The following is a 25,264-nucleotide window of genomic DNA, read 5'->3' as shown; positions in this document are numbered from 1 at the left end:
CCTTGGCGACATATATAGAGAAATCACTGTACTCAGGTTTCGGAGGCCGCCAAGGAATTTTATTAATTGCGTTGACACCTCGGCCATCTTTGTTCCGACGTCCTACGGTCGATTCTTCTGCTACGATCGATACAAACGATCCAATTTCAGCGATTCTGGGCACCGCACCCTCGCGAGGATTATTCATGCGTCGCGCGGAGCTGACGAAAAATTCTGCGCGACAAGATACGTCGGTTAAATATGGCACCGCGGCTCCCTTTCAGCCTCGAGGGATCCGCGCGCTTACGATAACGCGGATACGAAAATATACCGAGGGGAGGAATTTTTTTTATTTTTTTTTTTAAAGGGACACACCTTGCACCAAATGTGCTCGTAAAACACGGGGGTGGTTTGCGAGAGCGGTGAACAGGATGTTGAATGTCTGTTGTGTTAGGGTGGAATCTGTTGGTGTCTCTGTGGTGTAAACGTTGCTTCTTTCACCATTTGGTGTTTTGTTCAGACACGTGAAACTTTCCGTTCCGCTGCGGATGAGTAAAAGATCCTGTCGCTTATAAGATTATGGTCGATCTATGCTTTTAACCGACATTTAGAAATGTTGCTGGTCAAACTTTTGTGTATTTCAGTCGAGAACATATTTACCTCTGTGAAATTTATTTTAGAACGTTCGTTAATAATCTCGATTCACTCGTTCGCTTGTTTGCCCAATGGTACGCAAGTTCGAGTTGTTGCGACCAGCTGTTAATTAGGTTAACGTTTGACTGATCCCTATATAGATCTGCGAATAAAAATGTTTAGAGTCCATTCGGTAACTAAAATGAAAAAACTGTTATCGAGGTTCGCGCATCGTTGTATATGACCGACATCTGTTAATTAACGATATAACCCTTACAGACAAAAATATCCAGTGTCTGATATTTAATAATTAAAACTGGGAAACTTTTGCTGCGGTTCGCCCAGCGCAGTATTTAATTATCTCGTGGAGTCAATAAATGCATAAAATCCGCAGTTCGTCCGACGGTAGTAAAGTGCCGTCACAGTATTTATGAAAATGTTCTGCCAGCGAGTATCGACTTATTGTACAGGTTTGATGGGTGCAAGTAGAAATCGTTCGTCGTTCGAAGAAAAAAGAAACGATAAGTGCTCGTTGGCGAACGGCGACACTAAACTAAATGGAAATATATCCGGCGATATCGATGACAGAATAGCGACGGCATCGTCGTCGGGGCCGGCGCGGCGTCGGCGGCGGGACGTTTAATTAATTAAAAGTGAGCAGCTGGCGCAGCAAGCGACGGCGGCACACACCGTTCTCCCAATTTTCACGCAATTATACTCGTTGTCCGCAGTTTTGTAGGACATTTTCCCGTGACTAACGGTTAACGGCATTGTTGCTCGCTGGAAAATGGATTGATGGAAATAATAGACGGTGTAGAGACAACGAGGTGGACAGAGAGCCGAACAAAGGAGGGACAATGAGAGAAAAGGGGCTGGGTCCCGCGTCACCCAGCGGCCAGTATCAATTATTTTCAAATTACGATTTTTCACCGTGGCATAGTGTGTACAATTGATTTATCCGCTCGTCCCTCGTACCGGAATACGCGATTGATACGTGTCGCGAGGGATCACGCGATTTCGCAATTTTTTCTCTCACTTCGAAATACCGGGAATCCGCGATATTGAATCTACAGACACCTAATTTGCAGATTAGGTCTCCTCTGGTTCTGCAATTTTTATACACAGGGTGTTCATTTGAAAACTTTCCAGCCGAATATCTCGAAAGGTATGAAAGATATTAAAAAAGTGTAAAAAGGATTTCGAGGAGGAAAGAGGAGGGCAGTATCAGTTTTTTATTTGGTTGGCGTTTTTAAGGTCATTTGAAGGTCAACTTTGTTTTTTTAAATGGAAACGACTGAAAAGTTTTGTAATGAACACCCTGTATATTCAGTCATTAACACTAGGTTTACTAGTAACTCGGTTTAAAAGTGACTATTTTTCATTACTTTATAAAAATAACAAGAATGTACAGCCCAAATTTTCAGCCATTTTTTGTTAAATAAAATATACCCAAAGAAATGAATTTGTTGAATAATTCCTCATGGATGTATCTTTAGAACCTTAATAATTGTAAATTAAAGATATTAGAACCCGTCATTTTGATGGGTCCCGTAAACCTAGTGTTAAATGCAAAACAGTGAAAACATTTGAAGAATTGAAAAATACTGTTGTATTATTCCCGGCTTATTACAATCATTAAGAAAAGAAACGAACGTCTACGTGGCTCCTGTGGCTTGAAATTAATGGAAACCATTTTTATTTTGCATGAAACTCCGCAGTCCGGTCATTAATTTTCTTGTGGCAGCATGAATGTGTTTCGCGAGGTGATTCTATTTGCAAAAATAAGTGAAGAGAAATGAATAAAATTTTCTCAAACCGTTTCCAAGAAAATCCTGTTGGAAAATTCCGCGGCTCTGTCCTAATGCTCGCAAGGGAGTAGAATTAGTCGATCGATAGAGTAGACAATTTTCAAACTTGATTTTTAACCTCTTAAGTACTGTACGCCACTATAGTGGTTTCCGTGGAAAGCATCAGTTTGAACGGTACGAACCACAATAGCGGCTTCTGTGCCATCTGTAGCCAGGCGCGCCGTCCCTGAGAAACAGAGTTGCGGACGAGCGCGCCGTACTGGGAGAGAGACTCGCGGACGAGCGCGCCGCACAGTGGGCAATTTGGACAAAATCGGATTCAAAATCAAGGAACTTTCGATAGGAATGAGGTAGAGCGATGAAATCTTTTTTAAATGAAAGCTGCAACTTTGTAGAATATGGGAAAAATAGGGAGATTATTACCATCCAATCATTTCAACGAAAAAATGACTTCATTAGTTTTTGTCACAAAAATCTATTTTTTGCAAAATCCTGAGGTCGTAGACAAATTTTGAGACCAGATTTGAAATCAGCGTGAAAAAATCTATGGGAAATGAGGTATAGCATGTTAAAAAAACATTTTTTCCCCTCGTGGTATTGGAAAAACTAAAATTTTCTTGAACTTGTGCGCGTTTAACGAATTTTCTCGAGGTTAAAAAACGTTCGTACCACAATCTCTCTATTTTTCCCATATTCTACAAAGTTGCAGCTTTCATTTAAAAAAGATTTCATCGCTCTACCTCATTGCTATCGAAAGTTCCTTGATTTTGAATCCGATTTTGTCCAAATTGCCCACTGTGCGCCGTACTTAAGAGTTTAAACGAAGAAATGGTCATTCGGCTTGCGATCCTTACAATTAACGGAGTAAATGTTTATTTTGCATAAAATAAACGCAGTCTACTCGTGCGACTCGATATGCTAAGCTCGAAGAGGGGGTGCGACGTTGTTCAACCTAGTTTCTTATGTTCACAGCGTGCAGCTTGCGAGGAAATCGAAATGGTCGAACTGTGCGGTAGCGGACAACCGACTTCGGCGATGGGTGTGATGGGCCTCGGCTCGGTGGTGTCCGCGGCGACGTCGTCCTCGTCATCGTCGACGACGACCACGGCGGCGTCTTCGGCGTCGGGACGTGCCGGGGTCCTCGAGACACAAGTACGAGGACAATGGTACCGCGTGTTCGTCTCCCTAGAAGACGACTACCTGAGCATCTCGTTGGACGAGAGCTGCGAGACAGGAAACAACGCCCTGAACAACGGGAACATCAACAACAACAACGTAGACAGCCTAAACGACCCTGACGTGCCGGACTCGGTGGCCAATCAGAAGCGTATCGTGCGCGTGGTCAAGAGCGACAATAATGGCCTCGGGATTTCTATCAAGGGAGGAAAGGAGAACAAAATGCCTATTCTCATCTCGAAGATCTTTAAAGGAATGGCGGCGGATGCCACCGAGCAGTTGTATGTTGGAGATGCGATTTTGGCAGTGAATGGAGAAGATCTGCGGGAGGCAACTCATGATGAAGCGGTGAAGGCGTTGAAGAGGGCTGGCAAGGTCGTCGAACTTGAAGGTAAGAGTACTATAAAAGATTTTGTTGGTTAATTAAGCGGTACGCCGGTCCCAGGGGACCGACATCAAACTTTCCGTTTAGGCGACGCGTCGGTCGACTCGAAGAGGTGACTTCTGTTTAGACACAAGTTTGCAGTTACTTGCAGCGTGAACGTCCATAGATACAAGCTCCGCGCTTAACCTGTTAAAGTGGGTTAACACGTTAAAAGTCGGTCCCCAGGGACGGTATCGAATTTACGAAATAACTTACAGTTTGCTTTCGATATAAGACGATTTATTTCCGCAATAAGAAAACCTCCATCCCCTTTTCTTCTTTTGAAGTTGTCTGCTCGACACCACTTAGTACCAGAGCGAGAGCGTATGTCATATTCTCTCCCTTTTCCAACGAAAGATATCGCTGCAAGGCCAACCACTTTACAGTCTGCCGGACCACTTTATGGAACCTACAAACTCTCGGTCCACTCAAGAACAATGCCAAGTATCCTCATTCGCAATACGTCGAAAGCCGTCCCGAGCCATCGTCTTATATCGGAAGAGAGCTGTATGTAATTCATACATTATAGGAACTACCAGAACTGCTAGTCACATGACCGAGTTTGTTGCTTTATAATTGCAGTTGAGATGACGAGGAGATGATTCTTGAAATTATGAAAATGCTTTCGTAGGAAATTATACAATAAATGTCTTCATTCAAGTTGATAGAAGGTGTTTCCGTAGGAAATTACTCAATAAATTTCTCCATTGAAGCACATAGAATGTTTCCGTAGGAAATTATAGAATAAATTACTTCGTTCAAGCAATAAAACGTTTCCGTAGGAGATTATTCAATAACTTTCTTCATTGAAGCACACAAGATGTTTTCGCAGGAAATTACTCAATAAATTTCTCCATTCAAGCACGCTAGACGTTTCCGTAGAAAATTGTTGAATAAATTCCTGGATTCCGAAATTAAATGTTGTCATTATGACAAAGCAACACATTCCACAAATCATTTCTGGCATTCGGAGCGGTTCCAGCGTTATTGTTACAAGATTCTGACGGGTGACCGAATTCACCTTCCTTGCAAGCACGCACACGTATACAGGGTACGTTAGGTACATTTAGACAATTTGAGGCAGCATAACACAGCATACTCACTGTACTGCAAGAAATTTAGCACTCGCGCCACATCTCCAGTAGGAAAGGGTAGAGAGTGCAAACCACTGGCAGAGGAAGTCGAGCAGCGAAAATTGAACCATCCCCTTTTTATCGGTTCCTATCGAAGTGGAACACATAGCTTGACCCTTCTGGCTGCAAAGAATTTTGCTCTCTACCGCTGATGACGCTCTTCGATGAAACGGGCCGGGTGTGCGAGTGCTGTAGGTCGATTAGAGTTTGAAAAGGCTCAAAACGGGACCTCTCGCGATTGTACTTATCCTGTCCGATCTGTGTTACGTAGAGAAGTCTGCTTCTCGTTCGTAGAATTTTCTCTATTGGTCTTCTTCATGTGTACAACCGTGTGTATGTGGGTAACGTTATTATTAAGCGTCCGTGAAAATGCCAATAAGTATCATACAATATCATACAATAATACCAAATTCGCTACGGAAGCGTGTTTACCGAGTTATTAGCAAATAATGGACAGATGTACTACTCCGTCGGCTCTTGGACGAAAATTTTTCAAAGTTCCACCGCTAAGAGGAAACATTTTCCGTATCGATCCTATACGATTTTCGAGGTAATATCACTGTGATATACAGGGTTTCTAACAATGATAATGACACAGAACTATAATTGTTCTAGAGCAAGATATTTTGTCTTATGCAGGCACAGGATGAATGAATCTATTTATTGAAATATTAAAAAAAAATATGTGATCCATCATACAAGAGCATCGTATATAGTGTGTCGTAAGATTTAAACATTTCCATCGACATTTTTACAAAAGGTTAGTTATCTAGGGTTAAACTGCAAAATGAGAATCTTCTACGAAGTTTTGTATTTGAGCACAAAAGTTAATCTCGTTTGTAAAGGTTTGATCGGAAATCCTCTACGAAAGTGTGATGGTAGAAAAAAAAATTCGACTCCTTCGCGAAGGTTCGATTGGAAGGAAAAAATGAAAATCCTCCAGGAAGATTTGAGAACACCTCTCTTTCACCTTGGCGTATTGAGGACTCGCATGACTCGCACCTGCAGTTGTACCGCAGCCGTGGAACAGCATCGAAGCTTTGTGTAGCGCGTCAAAGGTTGCATTCGATCGGCGGCGGTCCAGTTCGTAAAACTGATCCAGCGCAAACAAACTAACTCGATAATTGCGCGGAGCTTCGGGGCTCTCCTTTGAACTTTGGCCGGGGTATAATTAATGGTTGGAACGCGTTTCGAAAATTAGGTCGACCGCCGCGCCGCGCCGGTTAAGTTCAAGTCTGCCGATTCGAGGGGTGTGCTTGGTGCGCTTGCTCGCGCGAGTTCTCGCGCTTAGATTCGTTTAGCCGGTCGCGCGTTAACTGAAACGGCGAAACGTTCGGCGGGCAAGCTTGGGAGTAGCTGGCGCGGGTAACCTCCTGACTGCAAGAGGGTGAGGAGGCGAAGGAGGAGAAGGAGGAGGAGGACATTAACGAGGTTTTCGCTCGAATTAGCCTCGAGTACACGGCGCATTAAGTTTCCGACGCGGGGATTCCCGGCTGGCAGCGCGCGTCTCGGTCGTTTTAATATCGAATTCCGTGTCTCTTTGGGTCTCGTCGCGTACGGTTCCCGTGTTATTTCGAGCGGGGGGCTTGCAAAGTCTCGGAGAAACGAGCGTAGATAAGGCGGGGACAAAAGCAACGGAGCAATAGAGAAGCAGAGAGAAAGAGAGAGAGAGAGAGAGAGAGAGAGAGAGAGAGAGAGAGGGAGAGAGGGAGGAGGAGAAGCGTGTCCGAGGCGAGTAGAGAGCTTTTAGCTGGATTAATTCGTCGTTCGGAGTTCGTGCGCGTTTCGGGTCGCGAGTCTCGTCATAGGCATCGTCGCGAGAAAAAGCCTCGACGACTCCTTTCTTCCCCTCCGTTTTCTCACTGGTTCGGCCCCGGAGAACGGAAATCAGCGACTTTGCTGTTTCCGCGCGAACTCCCGCGCCATCGTACGCCGCCTCCGGACGCAGCATTATCAAAAAGTGTGAGGCTGAAAGAACCGGCGGGGTGAAAGGTCGGCGAGAGAGCGTGCACGGTACCGCCTGAAGCGTTAAATGGTGCTCCCTTCTTTTCCACTCTCTCTGCCCCACCTCTCTTTCTCTGTCGTGCTTTTTCTATTCTCTCTCCGTTCTTCCTCCCTCTCCTTCTCGCTCTATATCTGTTTCACTCTTTCTCTCTTTTTCTGACCCCTCATCTGCCCGCCTTTTCTTTTCCCCGGCCCCGTTATTTTACTTCCTTTGTGACCGGCTATCGTTTGTTTCTCCTACGAATCTCCGACGAACGAGAGACACAGGCCTGCCCAGTGAAGTGCAACGCGAGCGAGAGCCACCCCCGATGTGCACACGCTCCTCGTGTCCGCCTCGCGCGCACTTTGCATTTAGTTGCACCGACGACGGCCGATCCGCGATCGCTGTACACTGGCAAACTAACGATCCTACGATTTAGCTGCGATTTTTCGGAAATTTTTGTACTGGATTGTTCAAGCATTAGTTCGTTGTGATCGACAATATTTTTCGAACTTTGAGGACTCGAATTGAACGTAGGAAAATGGTACTTCGTGGTAAAAATCTTTATTCATTCTTTCAAATCAATTTCATCCCCTTCAAAGTAATCCCCATTCGACATAATGCACTTACGCCAACGTTTTTACCATTCTTCGAAACAGCCGAAAAAGTTCTTTGCCGGAATGGCCTTCAAAGATTGCAGCGGCGATTCATGTTTAATCTCTTTAATAGTCTCAAAACGGTCTTTTGAGTTTACTGAATAGCCAAAAACAGTCTTTTGACATCGTTGGACAAAATGGTCTTTTGAGTTTCCTGAATAGCCAAAAACAGTCTTTTGACATCGTTGGACAAAATGGTCTTTTGAGTTTACTGAATAGCCAGAAGTCGCACGGTGCTAAATCAGGCGAATACGCTGGCAAATTATCACGAATAACAAATGCAGTGTGAGACGACGCATTATCGTGGTGCAAAAACCAATAGTGTTTCGCCACAACATTTCTTAAAATTTTTTTTCGACATAGTCTGGTCGCCGAAGGCTTTCCGCAACATTTCCAACGTTCCCGCGGCAGAATTTTGATTCCACAAATAAAATTTAATACAAACTCTTTGCCGAACAAAGAATAAAAAAGAAAAAATAAAAATATTCATTATGAATATTGCCGAATGCAATTTTACTAATGTAGACATGAAATTTGACACGGATGACAGTCACAGAGCTACCAACCTACAGAAAAAATATTTATCAATTTGGATAAAGCCGCGAAGTTTAAATTTAACATTCACCTTACTTTCTGGACACAGTAGTAGATGTATTTTGGTTCAGAAAGAAAGTCGAGATCATGTTGAGAAATTTATGAAATCTGATGGCTTGATCGACCAAAATTGACTCGATTTTCAGGGGGACACTTGGAGTCAATTTTACAATGCATTCTCGAAAGAATTTTCGAACGTTGAGGGCTGAATTAAAGGTGGAAAATGGTACTTAATAATAGAATCATTTATGTTTAAACAACGATGCGATAGACAGCCGACCCTCAGCACGGCTAAAACTGACTCAACTTTAAGGGTACTCTTCGAGTTAATTTTAGAATGCACTTTCGTCTGAATTTTTCATCTTTCGACGGCTTAAATTACATCTGAAGTATTTTATATAAAGTCAATATTTCATAAAGTCCGACCGGCTAGCTCGAATACAATTGACCTATGTTTAAGAGAGTTCTTCCAATCCATTCTAGATGATATGTACACAGTGTAAGAAAACCTAGTCGGTCGCCCCATAAATTACTCAAAATTGTCTTCAATACAGTGTCTTCTATAAATGCCGCGGCACGGAGTACGGTGAAAATATGCGACACTATGATGCAGAGAATCGGGAGTCTGCCACTACTTTCTTGACACCCTGTGTACCCAGTTTGTCTCCGTGTCTGTGTCTGTCCGCGTGTGCACTCCAGCGTTCGGAGCTGCTCCGGGGCTTTCAGGCTGCCGTTGCACCGGTGCCTGCACCATCGTTGCACCGGCGCGGCGCGGCGCAGCGTTGCACCGCGCGCCGGGGGGCTGCTCTGCGGAGCAGGCAGCGGCCGATTGTATGCACGCGAACGCATCCGTGCCCGTTATTTTCTCGGTGTCCGAAAAGCTCGCGCACCGAAAACTCCCGCGCCCCGTAGAAATGGTCGTTATTGAGCCATTTCGACCCCGACCGTTTACCGAAATCCGTTCCCGGTCCGATGAAAACTCCCCCGGCCGTGAATGACCGAGCCCGACAGCTCGTTACGGCTCGTATGATCGCGTGCGGTCTTCGCAGAATATTTCCATCACGGCCACGCGAGCACTCGAGCCCTCAATCCTCTTTCACAGTCGATCCGGATCGCGGGAGAGGATGCACAAACAATACTGTTCCGAAATGGCCCCTTCCACCGCGCCATATACCCTAAGCCCTGATTTGTCTCGTTCAGCTTTCGGACGCTCTCTGGTGTTGCCGTGTCTCTGTCAGCCGGTTCGCATACCCTTCTGCGACTTACTGATGAGCGGAGCGAAAATGTTTAGGGTGGCAATTGCGCCTGTTGCTGGAGACAGAAAATCCTCTGCGGTTGCTTTCTTTTCGCTACTCGTTGTGCTGTTATTTATTTTATTGTGGCGGAAACTTGTTTGGTGTAAAATCAGTGGAAAAAGTCAAATTGACACACTGGTGAAGAACCAACATAATAGCAAAAAGTCGCCATAATGGGGGAAGTAGTAGAAATCGCAAACCGAGTCCAAACAGTGGTTCAGAATCGTAAAGGTGGAAAAATTGGAAAAATTGGATGACGTGGAGTGATTTAATATTTGCGCTACCGAGAAATTAATACTCGTTTGAATCCTATTCATAAGGTGGCGGTCCTTGATCGTGTAATAGTTTGGAACAATTGAATTATAAACATTCAAGCGTCGATGCTCTCTGGAAACAGTAATCAATCGGTATATGTTACGCGACGATTGAGACTACCGTGTATATTTTCCACGCAAGATTTATTTGAAATGATTAATGAATTCTCCTAACACTGGTATTTATCTGCATTTTTGTTAATTTTTAAGAATTTTTAACTCTTGCTAAAGTAGTGATTTGCTACTATAGTTTCACGTAAAAACATTAGATATCTCTTCAATGAAGGTTGTTTTAAAAATGCTGTAACTTTTTTAGTGCAAATAGGTGCATCAAATTTATTTCAATATCGATTTCTGTAAATACTATTGTTATAATTAAACTAAAATTTAGCTGCGTCTGGCTGCGTCTGTACCCGTAGACATTTTTTAAAAACATGTATTTGTACATATTATAAAACCCGTGATCACAAGCTGTCTCATTCAATAATTGAATAAGTATTAATAAACTATATAAATGTTTTAGAAAACATCTAATTAAACAAAACTTGATGTGAGGAATTTTTAGAGCTCTATTCTTTATAATTTCTTTCACCTAGAATTCTAAAATGTAATCTTTCATTGGTTTCATTAACAATAACTCTTCAATTATACAGTTTCGTGGCTATGTTTACATAACATTATTTGTCTAAAATTATGTTTTAAATCGATTGGAGAATTTTCGATTTTATCGGATGAAACACCCCCCGTAAGGGTAGTTTTTTATATGTAGCAAAAACATAACATCAGATTTGGATTCTACGAATTGAAAACTCGCCAAAACTGTCTTCTTTATAATAAATACTGTATAGTTGAAAGAGATACGAATTTAGTCGATCTATTTTATGATTCTGAAATACAGTGGCGTCCGTTCGAAAATAGTCACGGAGATAGAATAAAATAGAAGAAAAAATTGTTCTCATTCCTCGAACAGCGACGCATAAACGGCACTGCATCTTCAGAACAGAGGAACGCGTCGGAGGGAAGGATCGGCCGAGACAAACCGCGAAAAAGCGTCCCAGCGAATTCAAAGATTAGATGCCCGATGGGATCCGGTAGAACCGGTCCGGATCGATCAGAGCAACCTCTCTCCGGGTCCTCTGAAAGCGCGGGGACGCATGACGTCCCTTTCCCGCTGGTACGCGACAGGTATTCTTTTATTCAGACGCTTCAGGTGGCGGCGACGGCGACGGCGACGGCTGTGCGAATCCTCGCGGCACGTATCCGCGCGCGTCCCGCTCGTGTGTGCTGTGTGCCGTGTGTCGTTTTCCTTTCTGTTCTTTCCCTTTTGGTTTCGGCCGGTTGCCAGTTTCACGTGGGTGATGCGTGGAATGCGATACCTTGCACTTCCACGGCCGCGCGGACGTGAGATGCAAAGGAGGAGGAGGAGGACGACGCGAAGAGGCGTGGGCGTGGGCGTCCGAGCGCGAGCTGCTCGAGAAGTAGGCGAATTGAGAAAGATGGAATGGCTGGGTTATGCGAAGAAAAGCAGAGAGAGAGAGAGAGAGAGAGAGAGAGAGAGTATTAAAGGGCAAGAATCGTGTAAGAAGATGGAGAATGATCGAGAGCTGAGAGAATTACAGAGGGAGATGGAGTCTCTGAGGGGAGCAAAGAAAAATTGGGGGGACAGAGTACAGGTAGAGAGCCTTGGAGGAAGATAGAAGACGATCAATAGAAGAGAGAATCATAGAAAACGATACGTAAAGGGAGACTCATTATGAGGAGCTAAGAAAAATATAAAGACAGGACCACACGTAGGAGGAAATCGTGGCGAGGATGATAGAATGTGATTGAAAGGAAAGAGATACGGAAAGATGAAGAATCAATAGAACAGACAGAGTCATGCAGAGAAAGATCCGAGAACTACAGAAAGTGAGAGGGAGGAGAGAGAGAGAGTCGTGGAGCTGCAGAGAGATCAATCACAAAACGGCGAGAGGATGGGAGAAAGAAAAGGATAAATCAAGGTGTAGAGTCATGGACAAGTACAGTGATTTCTCGATACATGTCGCCAATGCCTGGATGATAAACGTCGCGGAATTATCCCGCTGAGAAAACAATGAACCGCTGCATACAAAATTAAAAACTGTTCTTTTTATTAGAAGATTTTTTCCGAATGTTCCATCAAGCCATCGATTAATACTTTAACTGTCATATGAAGCGTCATGTTTACAGTGATTTCTCTGTATATGTCGCCAAGGTCTCGATGATAAACGTCGCGGATTATCCCCACTACCGCAGGGTATACCCCGTGAAGCTCGGGAGGCCTCGAACGCCGAGGAGTGTAAACATAACGCGGCTCGAGTATGTCTCCTGGATGATACAGGACGCTGACAAAACCCGTGTTGTTGACATATATCGAGAATTCACTGTATAAAGTATAGAGAAATATTACTCTGGACGAGGGGGGGAAAGAGAGAGAGAGAGAGAGAGAGAGAGAGAGAGAGACGAGGCGTCACTAAAAATTGCTGTATCATTATTAAAACTATTTTTTACGTTACTAAATTTGTTTGTATGTAATAAATTACTAAAAATTTCAGTATTGTACGAGTAAGCTGCACCATGTATCGTATGTATAACATGAAAAAAATGTGTAACAGTTGTAAAAGTGAAAAAAAAAGTATAGAAGTGAGATATTCTAGGTCGGAAGATATGTTTGGTTTTGGAGTTAAAATAGCTTCGAGTACAAAGGGTTAAAAGATGGAGAACGAAAGATCAAGTGAGAGTAATGAACAGAGAAAGGAACCGGAGTGTCCCGCAGCCAGAAAGAGAGAAAGAGAGAGAGTCTCCAAGAAGGAAACCGAGCCTCCGAGTACTAAGGGAGGAAGAAGAGAGAGATGAGAAGCGTGCCGGAAGAGGAGTGGACCTCCGCTTGACCCCGGTAGAGGATCGACTGGAGGACACAGAGAGGTTCCAAAGAGAGTAGGAGAGGGGAAAGAAGGCTTCGGAATACATTACCCGAGGATTTTCATCGAGACTCTGTCTGACAGAGGCGTTCGCGAGGCCAGCCCCTCTCCCCTCGGCCCGTTTAAGCGAGATTCCGCCGAAAACTTCCGGTTTCACGGATAAAATTGCAGTCAAGTTGGCCCCATCAGCCTGACAAAGTTTCCGAAAGGGCTTCGCCGAGGAGAAATCGAATAGAAGTTACTTCCTGATAAACGAAGCCGAATTTATTGCTCCGCCGCCTTCGAGATTTAGCCTGATTTATTGTATCGCCCACCCCATCGATCCTTTCCTTTTCTTTTCTTCTCCTAGCATTCCCCTCTCCGTATATTTTTTTTTTCTCCTGCACACGAAGATGATTCTACTCTCCTTCTTTCTTCCTCGTCCGTCTTCGTTCCCGAGTTCTTTCGTCGCGTATGAACGGGCGCTCGTCGGACCGAATCATCCGGGGAAGCGATTGTTTCGGGAAGAGATTGATTCGAGCGTGTGATCTCGCCGCCACCGGCAAGAACTTCCCTCCGAAGTTCCTGTCTTCCGAAGTTTAGCTCCGCGCCCGGCCACGGAAAGTGAAAATCCTCCCTTATCTACGGCCTAGGAAAAATTCGCCCGAACTCGCTACCCTCTAAATCCGAATTTTAAAGTCAGTTTTCAGACGTTGCTACTAAATTTGCCTTTCTATTCCGTGGTCCTCTTGCTCAGAAAGAATATCCAGGGTCTGGAAATTTTCAAGAGAGAACAACATCGAGGAAAAATTGTCCTCTCATCCCAGGCACACTGTGTGTGAACTCTTCGACTACTAGAAGAACTTTTTATTCAATGGTCCTCTTGTTTAAGCAGAATCTCGAGCACCTGGATATTTTTTTAAGAAAGAATGGCATCGAGGAAAAATTATTTCCTTCGTTCCACGAGTTCTTTGACCCATATCACTACGCTCTTCTTTGCATCTACAGAACTTGTTTTGTCGTTTGTAATTTCCTAAAGTGAAAGAGGAAGAGGAAGGAGGTATATATTGTGCGTATTCCTATATATTTTTTACTTATAGTTAAATACCAATAACAAGTAGACAAAGAATATATTTTAGTTCAAATGTTCATCACGAGTTGGATCACTTGCTCGATATTATACAGCAAAGGGTTGAAATTGTAGTAAAACTTTGACCCGAAAAATTTGATCACTCACCATCTGCTAATACAAATAAATTTTGATAGGGTAAATTTTAAAATAATTAAAATTTTTAATTTGTATAGTAAGTAAATTCAGTGAAGGGTAGTTATTAATTGTAACGGAGTCATTTTCGCATGTGGTCCCAGATAATTTACAATTTGCCCATAATTTTTTTCGGCTCCCTTTTCCGAAGCCAAATATTAATTCCAATGACCAAAGAATCCCCCCAAAAGGGATGGACATCTCTTAGAATTTGTCTTTCGCTTCTAATTCAATTTGGGGCTACTTAGATCCCCGAAACCGACAAGCAATTATCGAATATGAGGGATGGTATTCATTAATGGTTGGAAAAGGGCTTCCAAGGGCTGTCTCTCTCTCTTTCTTCGTTGGTTGACTTCGCGTGACTTTTCTTCACGGTTATCTACTCGGCCGGCTATCTGCTTGTCCGATCTACGACGAGCAACCTGGGTCCCGTGAAGTATTGCGTGTCCCTTGATTAGGGGATCGTTCGTCCGGGGATATCCAGCCGTGTACACTTTCGTACATGTGTTTCCGGCACGCCGCAAATCCACACAGTCGTCGGGCCAATAATTCTGACGCGTGCACACACGCCGACACATTACCGTGTTAGGCTACTCGAGCGACTCTTACGCGCCTACGCTTTGCGCAAGGTCTTCGGTTAATCCGGATCTAGCAGGTGATACGTGCATTGTGTGATTAGAGAGAGCGAGAGAGAGATGTTGCATCCTGATGCGAGCTTTGTTACACCGTGAGATGTGGGCAGGAATCGTATAATTGATTGACACACAATCAAGGATTTGCAGCCGCGACGCCTTCGATCGAGAACGGAAACTTTTTGGATCCAATAAATCCCGAGAATAGAATCTCTGCGATCTGAACGGGTCTAGGTAGCTCAACAGATACATTGATCGGAGCATAATCGTGGATTTCTGACAAGTAGGCTTATATCGTTGTCCGAGTCTTGAGGATTGCATTGCTCGTAAGAATGTGTTTTCTGGGAGGTAGACAAATTTACGGAAAGGAGGTTCCTATATAGACGTCTCTTAGTCGATTTAAACGTTTAATGCGATTAAATAGTTTATTACTAGACTGCGGATTTTATGCAGTTATGACAAAAACCAGTAGCTGTAATTCAAAACAATGGAAAGATTAAGAAAGTTCAACAATGTCGAGATACTATTTTTAACATATATAAATTATTAATGAGGAAAATAAATTTTTACTTAGCTCCTATAGATTGCAATTGATGTATACAAAGTTTATTTTGCATAAAGATCTGCAGGCTATTTATTACAATGCCATGGTAGATCTCTAACGAGAAAGTTTAAATTATAGCCTGAATCTTATAGATCACGTAGATATTAAGAATGATTGTGATCCAGAAAAATTTAGGAAAAAATGTCTCTTAGGTGTCCAGCTCTGGAGAGCTCTCAATAGATAAGATAATGGAGTGAAGCGCAATCGTAGAATCGTAGAGTCGTAGAATTCCAGAAGACTTGAATCGCAGCCAGAATCTTATGTAAAATCAATAGATTCCAAGATTAGACCTGTTGGAATCTAAACAGGTCTATGTAACATCGAAAGATAGGAAAAGTTTATTGCAATGCAACATGAAGTCATAATGTAATGAAAGAAAGAAGTCTGAAATATATGAATACTAGGTGTCTGACTCTCGGGAACTTCAATAGATAATCTAATCGAGCGAAGCTCGATCGTAGATTTCCAACAAGAGTATTTGACTCGTTGCCAGAATCTATGAATCCTAAGAATAGATCGCTGCGGATCAAGAAACATTCAATAAATGATGTTCCCTTGTAGCAAAATGCTAACTATCATGTTCTGTGTAATTTCAGAAGACAGTATAATTTATTGCAACGCAATCATAGAATTCTTGGTTTGTAACCATAATCTCGTATAATTTACAACTCTCGAAACTGGAGCAGCAAGGAGACGGTCTTCCTCGGTGGACTAAGTTAAGTGTCCTGCGAAACAACGATCGTAACATTTACAAAAGTTATATTAAACTTGGAATTTGTACTGTCATAAGTAGTCTACGGATGTTGTGCATTTACGATCCAAATTGAGTAGATCAAATGCGAAACATTCGAACTACTTATTATTGTTGTATTGTTTTCGACGCTTTAAATTAATCAGAAACAGAAATAAGAATGTACCTTCCGTATTTTGCAATTAGACAATTTTTATTCCGCATAAAAATCCGCGTTCTAGTCATATAAGCTTATTCAGATCGTTGAATAGTCAATTATTACATATTTTTGCAGATTTTTGCAAAGATTCGTGTCACTCAAATGGTGAAACGCAGAACAAATTTCTTCAGTCCTCACGAACAAAGATCTATAGGTGAATCGACGCAAGGAACCAGAACTCACGCCAAATTTCCGTAGTCTGTCTAACGCGATTAACTCGTGACAATGCCGTAATTCGCTCTTTCCACACTTGGCCGGGGCGGCGAGTGGTGCCGCGTTAATTACGTATCGATTCTACGTCTGTCATTGATAGGGTAGACGCAGCAGTCCATTCCAATGACTAACAAATTACATGATTTGTCCGGCGTGGCGTCAGAGGTGTCTATTCGCGGCGCGTGTTCGAATTACAGTGGGACTCGTGTCATTCAAACCGTTCGAAGGACAAGACGCGTCACATAAGTGGATCATTCTGTTAATACTTTCTTCGTTAATATAATGGAAATCGATGTGAAATTGGATTTACGTTCGTGTATTCGAATATTTTGGGAAAGATTGAATTGTTAAAACATTTTGCTGTAATACTATATTGGAAATTTTATTTAATACATGCTTTACGTGTATATGCTTACATGTATTCGCTTTCTATTCTGTTTCTCGATATAAATTAATAATAATTTGCATCAATTTATTCGTCGTTACTTCATGCATAATATCGATTGTCTAAAAATACGTATTGGGGGCTCCCTGTGGCTTAACCTCTGAAGTATTGTACTCCACTATAGTGGTTTCCGTGGAAAGCGATCAGTTTGAACGGTACGAACCACTATACTGGCGTTTGTACCATCCGCGGCCATTAATCCTTTGAGTGTCACCGAAAAATTAAACTTGAGCGAAAAATGCTGTGCAAAATTTATGATATTGAGGGGGAATCGATAAGATCCAGAAGAAAAGGAACACATACAATAAAATAATATTCTAATATTATCGGAAACCTATGAGATCGAATTGAGCGATCACTTTTGGCAATTGCAGCTAACAATATATCTGTTGAGGCGCAACGCAATGCGGGACCCACGAAAGGGTCTCTCGAATTTGACTCCGAGTCCCGATCACTTCGACCACCCTTGCTAGAGGCAATAAATTAACCTAAGAGTCGAAGGCTCTTGAGACCCAAACGACGGGACTCGTCCCATTTTCTCTGCGAGTTTCCGGCACATAACAATTTAAGACAGCCTCTGGACAACTTCTATCCACTCACCCCCAATTTTCTCCCTCTACCACTTACCACCTCCACCACCAATTTCACATCTCTTAAATACCCATCTCTGCGTGCGAGTCTTGAGTCTTCAGTTTGTATTCAATCAGTTCTCAACTGGCCACATCTTTGTACAGTCGTCATAATTAAAATACGAGTTATTGTTGTTAACAAGTTGTACAATTTCTCTACCACTCAAAACACCTCACCATCAAAAAGAACTACCTAGCACGGTTTTAATTAACCAAGCAGGAGCGATAGATGTGAGAAAAGTCGACTTAACCGATCTTTTCCATCTACGCACGTACACACAATATCGTTGCTCGGCATTGTAGGGCTTAGCAAAGAACGATTATTTTTACATCGTAGTTAGTACGATGGTTACCATAATAGAAGTTCAGCAAAGAGTTCGGTAAATTGTGAATTCGGACAATGACGGTTCGAATAAATGGAGTCACAGTACAGTAGCCGGTCGTTTCTGGGTTAGGTTCGCCTAAGCGAACGGTGTTTCCTGGCGGGTTTTCCAAGCAGCTTAAAAATTCAATGGGCGTTCTGCTGGGTCCACGAGACCGGTCTCACCTAAATTTTAACTAGCCCGGAAACCAGACAAACCAGCACCCTTCCGGTCCTGGCAAGACGTTACCGTTTTCTCTCTGTTCCTCCCCTCTGTCGGTGGAACGAGTGAAATGAATGAAACGTCTGCGGTTCTCCCACGCGTATCCATTCGTAATTGGAATGCGTAATTTTCGCCGGGCATTGTTCCACCCGGGATAGACTGCATGACGGATGACACGCGACATCGTCAGGGAAATTGCGTCTTAAATCCTGCAGCTCGGAATTCCTTTCACTGCGAACGTCAGACGGCACTCGCTCTCGTCTTTCCTCTTCCCACTCCACCGACACGTTTTCAACCCTCTTCCGAGTTACGCTCCTCAGCCACCCCCCCCTCCCCTCCTTCTCTTTCCCTTATCTTAATCATTTCGGTTAATGAGCTTCCACTTTCGTCGAAAAAGACTTTCATCCCTAATGATCTTTTCCCGGCTAGGGTGTGCCGGCCGGATCGCTGCGGAAGACACCCCTTCAAATTCTCGATAATAGCGTAATTACCCCCTCAGAGAAACTTTTTAACCCTCGCCCTCTTGGCTCTGCTGCCGATTTGATGGATTCCGAGCCCTGCTGCGTGCCACCCCTCATTTCTTCGCTGTTTTGTGCTTCGGTCGGCGGAAATGTTCTCTGTACGAGCTACAGAAATCTTCTCGAATTTTTAATACAAAAATTCGTGGGTTTTATTTGCTCTTTCTTACATTGGTTGTCTCTACTATCGTCTATCTTGATTCATCTATTTTCAAATTGTACTGATTTTGTGTGGAGTTGCGAAAATACTCGGGGACACATAAGGGTGTCCACTCTGTTCTATGTTGTTTTCCACGAACTGATAAAATTACATAAAAATTTATGTAATAATAAAAATATAACGTATAAAAATTTAACACTAGCATTTTCAGTGATCGTATTTTAATAGAGAGTATCTGAAAAGTCTTCTTTTGTGAAATGATTACATTATTGAGGATGATCAGGTATGTTGAAAACCGAATATGAAGTCGAACTTGATTAGGTATGCTGGGAATTAAAAATGAATTTGAAAATTGAGAAACGTATTTATACGCAATGGGACAATCACAGAAGGTAACATGTGAATAAATTCCCCCTGAAACGTCGATTAACAGTCGCACCGAACATCACGAATTAACTTAAAAACACACTCGAAAAACACAGTATCAATTCAACGCGGTGCAAATTAATTTCGACAATCGGACAGCGATTTTTTCACGGACGGTCGAACAACATTTCGGATTTTCCACATTGTTGCATTCTTCTGGGCGAGAGTGTTTGGCTGGCCTGCGCACGTGTTTTTCCAGGGGCTTGGTAATAATTGGAAAATGGTGGGCGGCCGCGCGACGCTGATTAGCGAAACGCGAATAATTACGCGATCCTGGAAACCAATTAGCAAGTGACGGAAATTAGCCCAGCCTCGTTTTACGGCTCGTCACGATAATTAGCTCGACTCTTTGCCGTTCTCCCCGCATAATCGTGGCTGCGGTTACCGGGTCGTTCGTGCGCACCGAATTTGCCCTGCTACTCGAAGAAACCGATTACAGTGTTTCCAGGCTGATGCCAATCCTTCGTCGGTTTGAATGGCGGAACGAAAATTCGTTGGCATGATGAAAGGACGCGAGCCACTACCGGCAATTTTATCCCCGATTCCCGTGTTTTTCGTTACGATGAACCTCGTTCCGTGAAACACGGCCGTAATTTTATAATCAAAATTCATGGGGACACTCGATCCCCCAATTTTCATTCCCGTTATTCGAGCCGTTTAGACCGATTAATCACCGCGCGGTTTTCTCGCGTTTCACCGCAAGTGTGCTTGATCGATGCTCATCTTCTGCCATTCAAGGTAAATTTGCTAAGCGAGCGTAACCCTTTGAACACCAAACTTTTCTTCGATTGCGTTCGTAATGAACTCCTATAATTTTATGTGTTTTCTTTAAAACGTACTTCTAAAGTTTCTCGATTGGTAATAGTGTACTGGTGTGATCATTAACACTAGGTTTAAGACAAAACGACGAGTTCTAATATTTTTAATTTACGATTACTGAAATTGTGAAGAAATTTTATATATTATTTAAAAAATGGCTAACTACTTGGATGGACACAATTTTGCTTATTTTTATAAAATAATGTAAAATACTTTTAGTGCTCTGTACACCTAGTGTTAAACTGCGAATTTTATGCATTGATGAGAAAAAATGAATGGGTGTAATTTAAAGCAGTAAAAACAGTAGAAGAATTGAAGTGTACTGTTACATTATTTTCAATCTATCAAACTTACAAAGAAAGGAAACCAATTTCTATTTCACTTCAGTTTGTTGGAGTTCAGGTAGAAAATTTTTATTTTCCATAAAGATCCGCTGTCTAGTGAATATATTACACTGCGGATGTTCTACATTAATTGTAAGAAACAGGAACCAAGTGGAAAGTTTTTTTTCTCTTTACTAATTTCAATAAGTCGAGGACAGTACATCAATGTTTCCAAATTTTCACAACCTCTTCAATATTTTATATATTGTCTACTCATTTTTGTAACAAATGCAGTTATATGCATATAGCGTGTATGCAATGTTGTGTATAACAACGTGCATAAAAATATGCGTGAATTTCAGAAATACGAAGCTCTTTATTTCTCGGCCCTTTAGAATTTATCTGGTAAAGCCGAAGTTTGCGATAAGGGCTTTATTTTTCTGCTGATGCAAATGGGTTAAAGAGAAGTCAACCAAATGAGAATCTACAGTCGACGCGACCCTGTATTTCATTCTTCCAGTGTTTCTTAAAAGTGTGGCCCGGATAGCAGACTGCTCGTGATTAACAGTCGACCGAAGGAGACCGAAGGAGACCGAAGGAGACCGAAGGAGACCGAATGAGCGCAAAACGCGCGACTCCCCGTTCTCCGCTTCAGTTTCCCGCGCTTTATTTACGCGCGTGACGCGCACGGCACTTTAAACTTCGCGGTCTACGAGACAAATTGTCGCGTTCCCGAGGAAATACTTGCCCCCGGCCAGGTGTCTCGCGGTTATTCTGGTTTCTTGCGACGCTCGTCGTTTATTAAATCCCGCGGGGCCACTCCTGCGGCACCAGGATCGACGAGAAAGGGGCTGGCGGCGCCTACAGCCGAGCGTTGACTGCCGCGAGGATCAGGACGAAGCTTTAGCATCTTGAAATTTTACGAGTTCATCCTCCCCCGCTATCCAAGGGAAAGAAAAACGGGGAAATCGAGTGGAACAAATAATTTATTTCAGACATTATGGATGGAAAATTTGATCGTTCACTCCATCCAACGTTCGTCCAACCAATTTGGACACTTTTACAATTTTTTTGCGCTCCTTTCCGAGGCCAGATATTCATTCTATTCGTCCTAAAAGGTATAGATGTCTTGCAGAATTTTTCTGCTTTGGAATCTAGCAAGAATCAGTGAAATGATCATACGATATACAGAAATCGTTTCGTTGCATGCTATTTGAAGCAATGAGTACAAAGGGCAATTAACCCATTTGCAACATTAGCGTATATATACGCTCAATTTTCCTGGTCACTATCACTGGAGCGTATATATACGCTCAATTTATTTTTTCTTATAATGCTGAAATATGAAGTTCTTTTACTTGTAGTCATTCTTGTAATTAAATATAATAAAAGAAAAGTTTGGTGATAAAGGCCTTTTTTCATATTTCCTTATGATGCAAATGGGTTACGATAATTGAAATAAGAGTAGATTAAAAAGCACCGTGTTTAAATGGAAGGTAAAGTACAAGTCGTTTTCCTGCGGTATTCGTGAAATAAGAATAACGGGGGGTCCTAGTAACGATTCATTGCATGGAACAGTTATTTGCAACGTTGTTTCGAATAAAATGTGACCAAGCCCGTCGCAAAGAATGGCATAAACAAGCCGGCAGCCGGGAAAGGGGTAGAGGGTTTAAACGAATCCCGTAACATGTGCTCCAACCCCAGCCGTGCTTGCGTTTTTCTCCAAACAAACGGCGGAACGGGGGTGGTGCGCGAAGAGAGGGGTTGCTGCCGAGTAAGAAACGTGTCTCGATAAGGCTGTGCTGTTGTGGTCCGGTTCACCTAGCTTTTTACGCTGCTTAACGAGTTAACCCCCCGCCGCGAACCTTTTTTCTAGCTCATATCAGACCACCTAAATTGATTCTAGGAAACACCTTCGCCACCGAATAAAAGCGCTCGCTATTAAGATCGAAATCGTGCGACAGGAGATCATGATTCACCCCCCAGTTCAACTCTCCGCGCCGCGGAAGCGACAGTCATGCTCGCGACGTTCATTAGAGTCATTAGCCTGCCGACAATCGCCCTGCTAATGAGTCATGCATTCTTCCGAACCCTAATCTCGTATACTTGAGCGGTATTCAACCATGATTTTCAATCCTCCGAAATTGTTACGATTTTATTCTCTAACGCAGCATTGGTCATTCCTATTTTTGAATGTGGGGGTGAAATTGCCTGATGGATGATCTCTCCGAACATCTCTTTGTTGAATGTGATAGTGACTAAGACAGTCATGCTCGCGGCGTTCATTACAGGCATTACTGTTAATATCATTTCCAGCTTATTACCATCATTTAGAAACACACATGTTTGTCACATTAAATTTTGATTGTAGCAATTAATTTTATGAATAAAAAATTTATTAAGTAATTGATTGTCTACCATTTGAAAGTTGTAGTATTTAATTATAACTATTACTAATTTCCTTCATCAATAACTGTTACAGCGATCGAAATGAACTTCTAATTGTTATGAGCGACCGAAATAAATTTATCTCATCCACAACTGTTATGAGCGACTGAAATAAACTTCTCCCTTTGATAGCTGTCATTAGCGATCGAAAAAAATTTCTCTCATTGATAACTGTTATAAGTGAGCGAAATGAATTTCTCTCAACGATAATATTTACCAACAAGAGACAAAATTTTCGGTTACTTATAACCCTTATTTGTAACCAACACGATTTCAGTCGATGAAATACTTGTTATTCCATGACTTTTTTCTTTTTGGTTATAACAATTGTGGTTCCTGGTTTTAACATCTTTCGAGTTGAATGGTTTACCTAGTTATTTCTATCACGAATGCAGAAAATCCACAATCTATTATCCAGCAGCCAACTGTTACAGTTGCCTCACCAAAAATCGTGCAGATTCCTCTTGAAATCGATTTCCAAAGCCGCCGAGTTAATGTTTGGCGGCAGACGACGAATCTTGCAGATCAATCGCAACTTTCTCCAGCACAACTCTCAGTGATTGGTGCGTTTGTAGTAAAGAAGAAACCTGAAACACAGGGGTCGGTGGCTAACGAGATTCCCCGAGCCGGTTAATCGCGACTGCAGGGGTCCCGTCGTCCTTCGTGCTCATCTTTGCTACCTGTTCGCAGGATTACAAACGTGCCTCCTTCTTACGACGAGGATATAGGTACAGCAAAGCGAGGGAGAGAAAGAGAGGGAACCTTTGATCCGTCGTTTTAGACGCGAAACGAGGAAGAAGCTGATACCTTGTAAGCTCGTTCCGCGAGACCAGTAATTTCGAGGTGGACTAAACTTATTTCTGGCACTCGAGAGCCGTTGATCCTCTTCTCTCCGTAAATTACAGTCCTCCCGCGGATAAAAAGCGCCTCGAGATTAAAGAGAACCGTCGTCGCACCGCACGGCGTTTCACTCGGCCTGCAGAATTATTCTCGCTCGTAAATATCCGCAGTCTTAGAGACCCGTGCGCAACCTCTTTGCTTCGGAGTAGAGGCCCTAGAGGATATCTGTCTCGAAATGGGACCAAATCGGAGACATTCCCGAAGTTTCAATATTCTTTACATATACTGTCTCGAGGAGTTGCCGTATTCCCGTGCAGTGTCGCGACTTCGAGGATTTCGAGGACTTCGGGATGAGTTCGAGGGTCTGGATCCTTTATCGGTTGACGATCAGAGGTCCTAGACGGATATGAATCGATCGCGTAATGCATTTCCGTTGCTCCAGTGCTCTGTGGCGAGCCATTTACTTGAAATTCGCGGAATTAGTAATTTTCGTGTCGGGAATCAGGTACAGTTGTTTGGTCCTTTCGTAAGCGTATAATCGATTTAGATACGATACTGGAGAGGGGTTACAGTCCTCGACGATGTTGCAGCAGATCGAATTTGTTAAGTAAAGATTGCAGTTCTAGCACGAACATCGTGGAAAACTGAGACTTTCATCGTCTAACATCATCTACGACTTTCAATAACATTGTAAAGTAGTTAGACTTCATAGTAAATGAATGAAGTAAGTAATTATCCATAACAATTTCGCTATTTGTCAATGAGAACGTACGATTACAAAGAAATCAAAAATCACATAATCAAATAAATAATAAAAATAACAATAATAATAAAATCCTATTTTTCTTTGTTTATTTAACACGTCAAGTGCGGAGCTTGTAGCTATGGACTTTCCGTTCATGCTGCGAGTAACCGCAAGTTTGTATACAAACAGAGGTCACGTCTCCGAGTCGACCGACGCGTCTTCTAAACGAAAAGCGATCATTGTGGATCGACGCCGCCTGAACGGAAAGTTCGATGTCGGTCCCCTGGGGCCGACGTAGCGCTTAACGTGTTAAAGAAAAATTGAAAGTAGGTATTCACTTGAGTATTGCTGTAAGTAGACTACGGATCTGTGTGCAAAGTAAAAATTGTTCAAGTCAATTGCTAATTAACACTAAACGAACCACGGCCGGTCAAATTGGCCTTTTCAAACTTCTGCGTACAATTTCGTACAAACAACATTATTTGACTGCCAAACTAGAAACCTGAAAAACTTCATAAAATCAAAGTAAGTCATTTAATGAAATAAAAAAAGTGTGATATTGAGTAGTCCTCCAAGTTTGTTGTGTTTTACAGATCCTAATCAAATTTGGTACAATGAATATATTAACGTAAAAATTCATTTGGAAACCTGGACAAATAATTCCGTCACCCACATGTGGGTGAAATGGCAGTCAACGTGTTAAAGTATGTATGCGATGTATTTTCCAGTATTTATTTCTCGCATCATTTA

At 42.6% G+C, this 25,264-nt stretch overlaps 1 protein-coding gene and 1 long non-coding RNA gene across 9 annotated transcripts in view; one reads left to right on the top strand and one right to left on the bottom strand.

The window, feature by feature from the left end:
* Positions 1-25,264, top strand: part of Syn1 (Syntrophin-like 1) — a 566,536-nt gene that overhangs the window by 16,967 nt on the left and 524,305 nt on the right. For all 8 annotated transcript variants that reach the window (XM_076805932.1, XM_076805931.1, XM_076805938.1 and 5 more), the window contains one exon: positions 3,393-3,987. In XM_076805932.1, coding sequence (XP_076662047.1) covers positions 3,393-3,987 — 595 coding nt within the window. The remainder of the gene's footprint in view (positions 1-3,392; positions 3,988-25,264) is intronic.
* Positions 1-25,264, bottom strand: part of LOC143365617 (uncharacterized) — a 152,258-nt gene that overhangs the window by 121,306 nt on the left and 5,688 nt on the right. The gene's annotated exons all lie outside the window — the stretch shown is intronic.

This window comes from Halictus rubicundus, chromosome 2 (assembly GCF_050948215.1).
Source record: "Halictus rubicundus isolate RS-2024b chromosome 2, iyHalRubi1_principal, whole genome shotgun sequence".
NCBI classification, from domain to species: Eukaryota; Metazoa; Arthropoda; class Insecta; order Hymenoptera; family Halictidae; genus Halictus; species Halictus rubicundus.
This window is presented reverse-complemented; position numbering and strand designations above follow the sequence as displayed.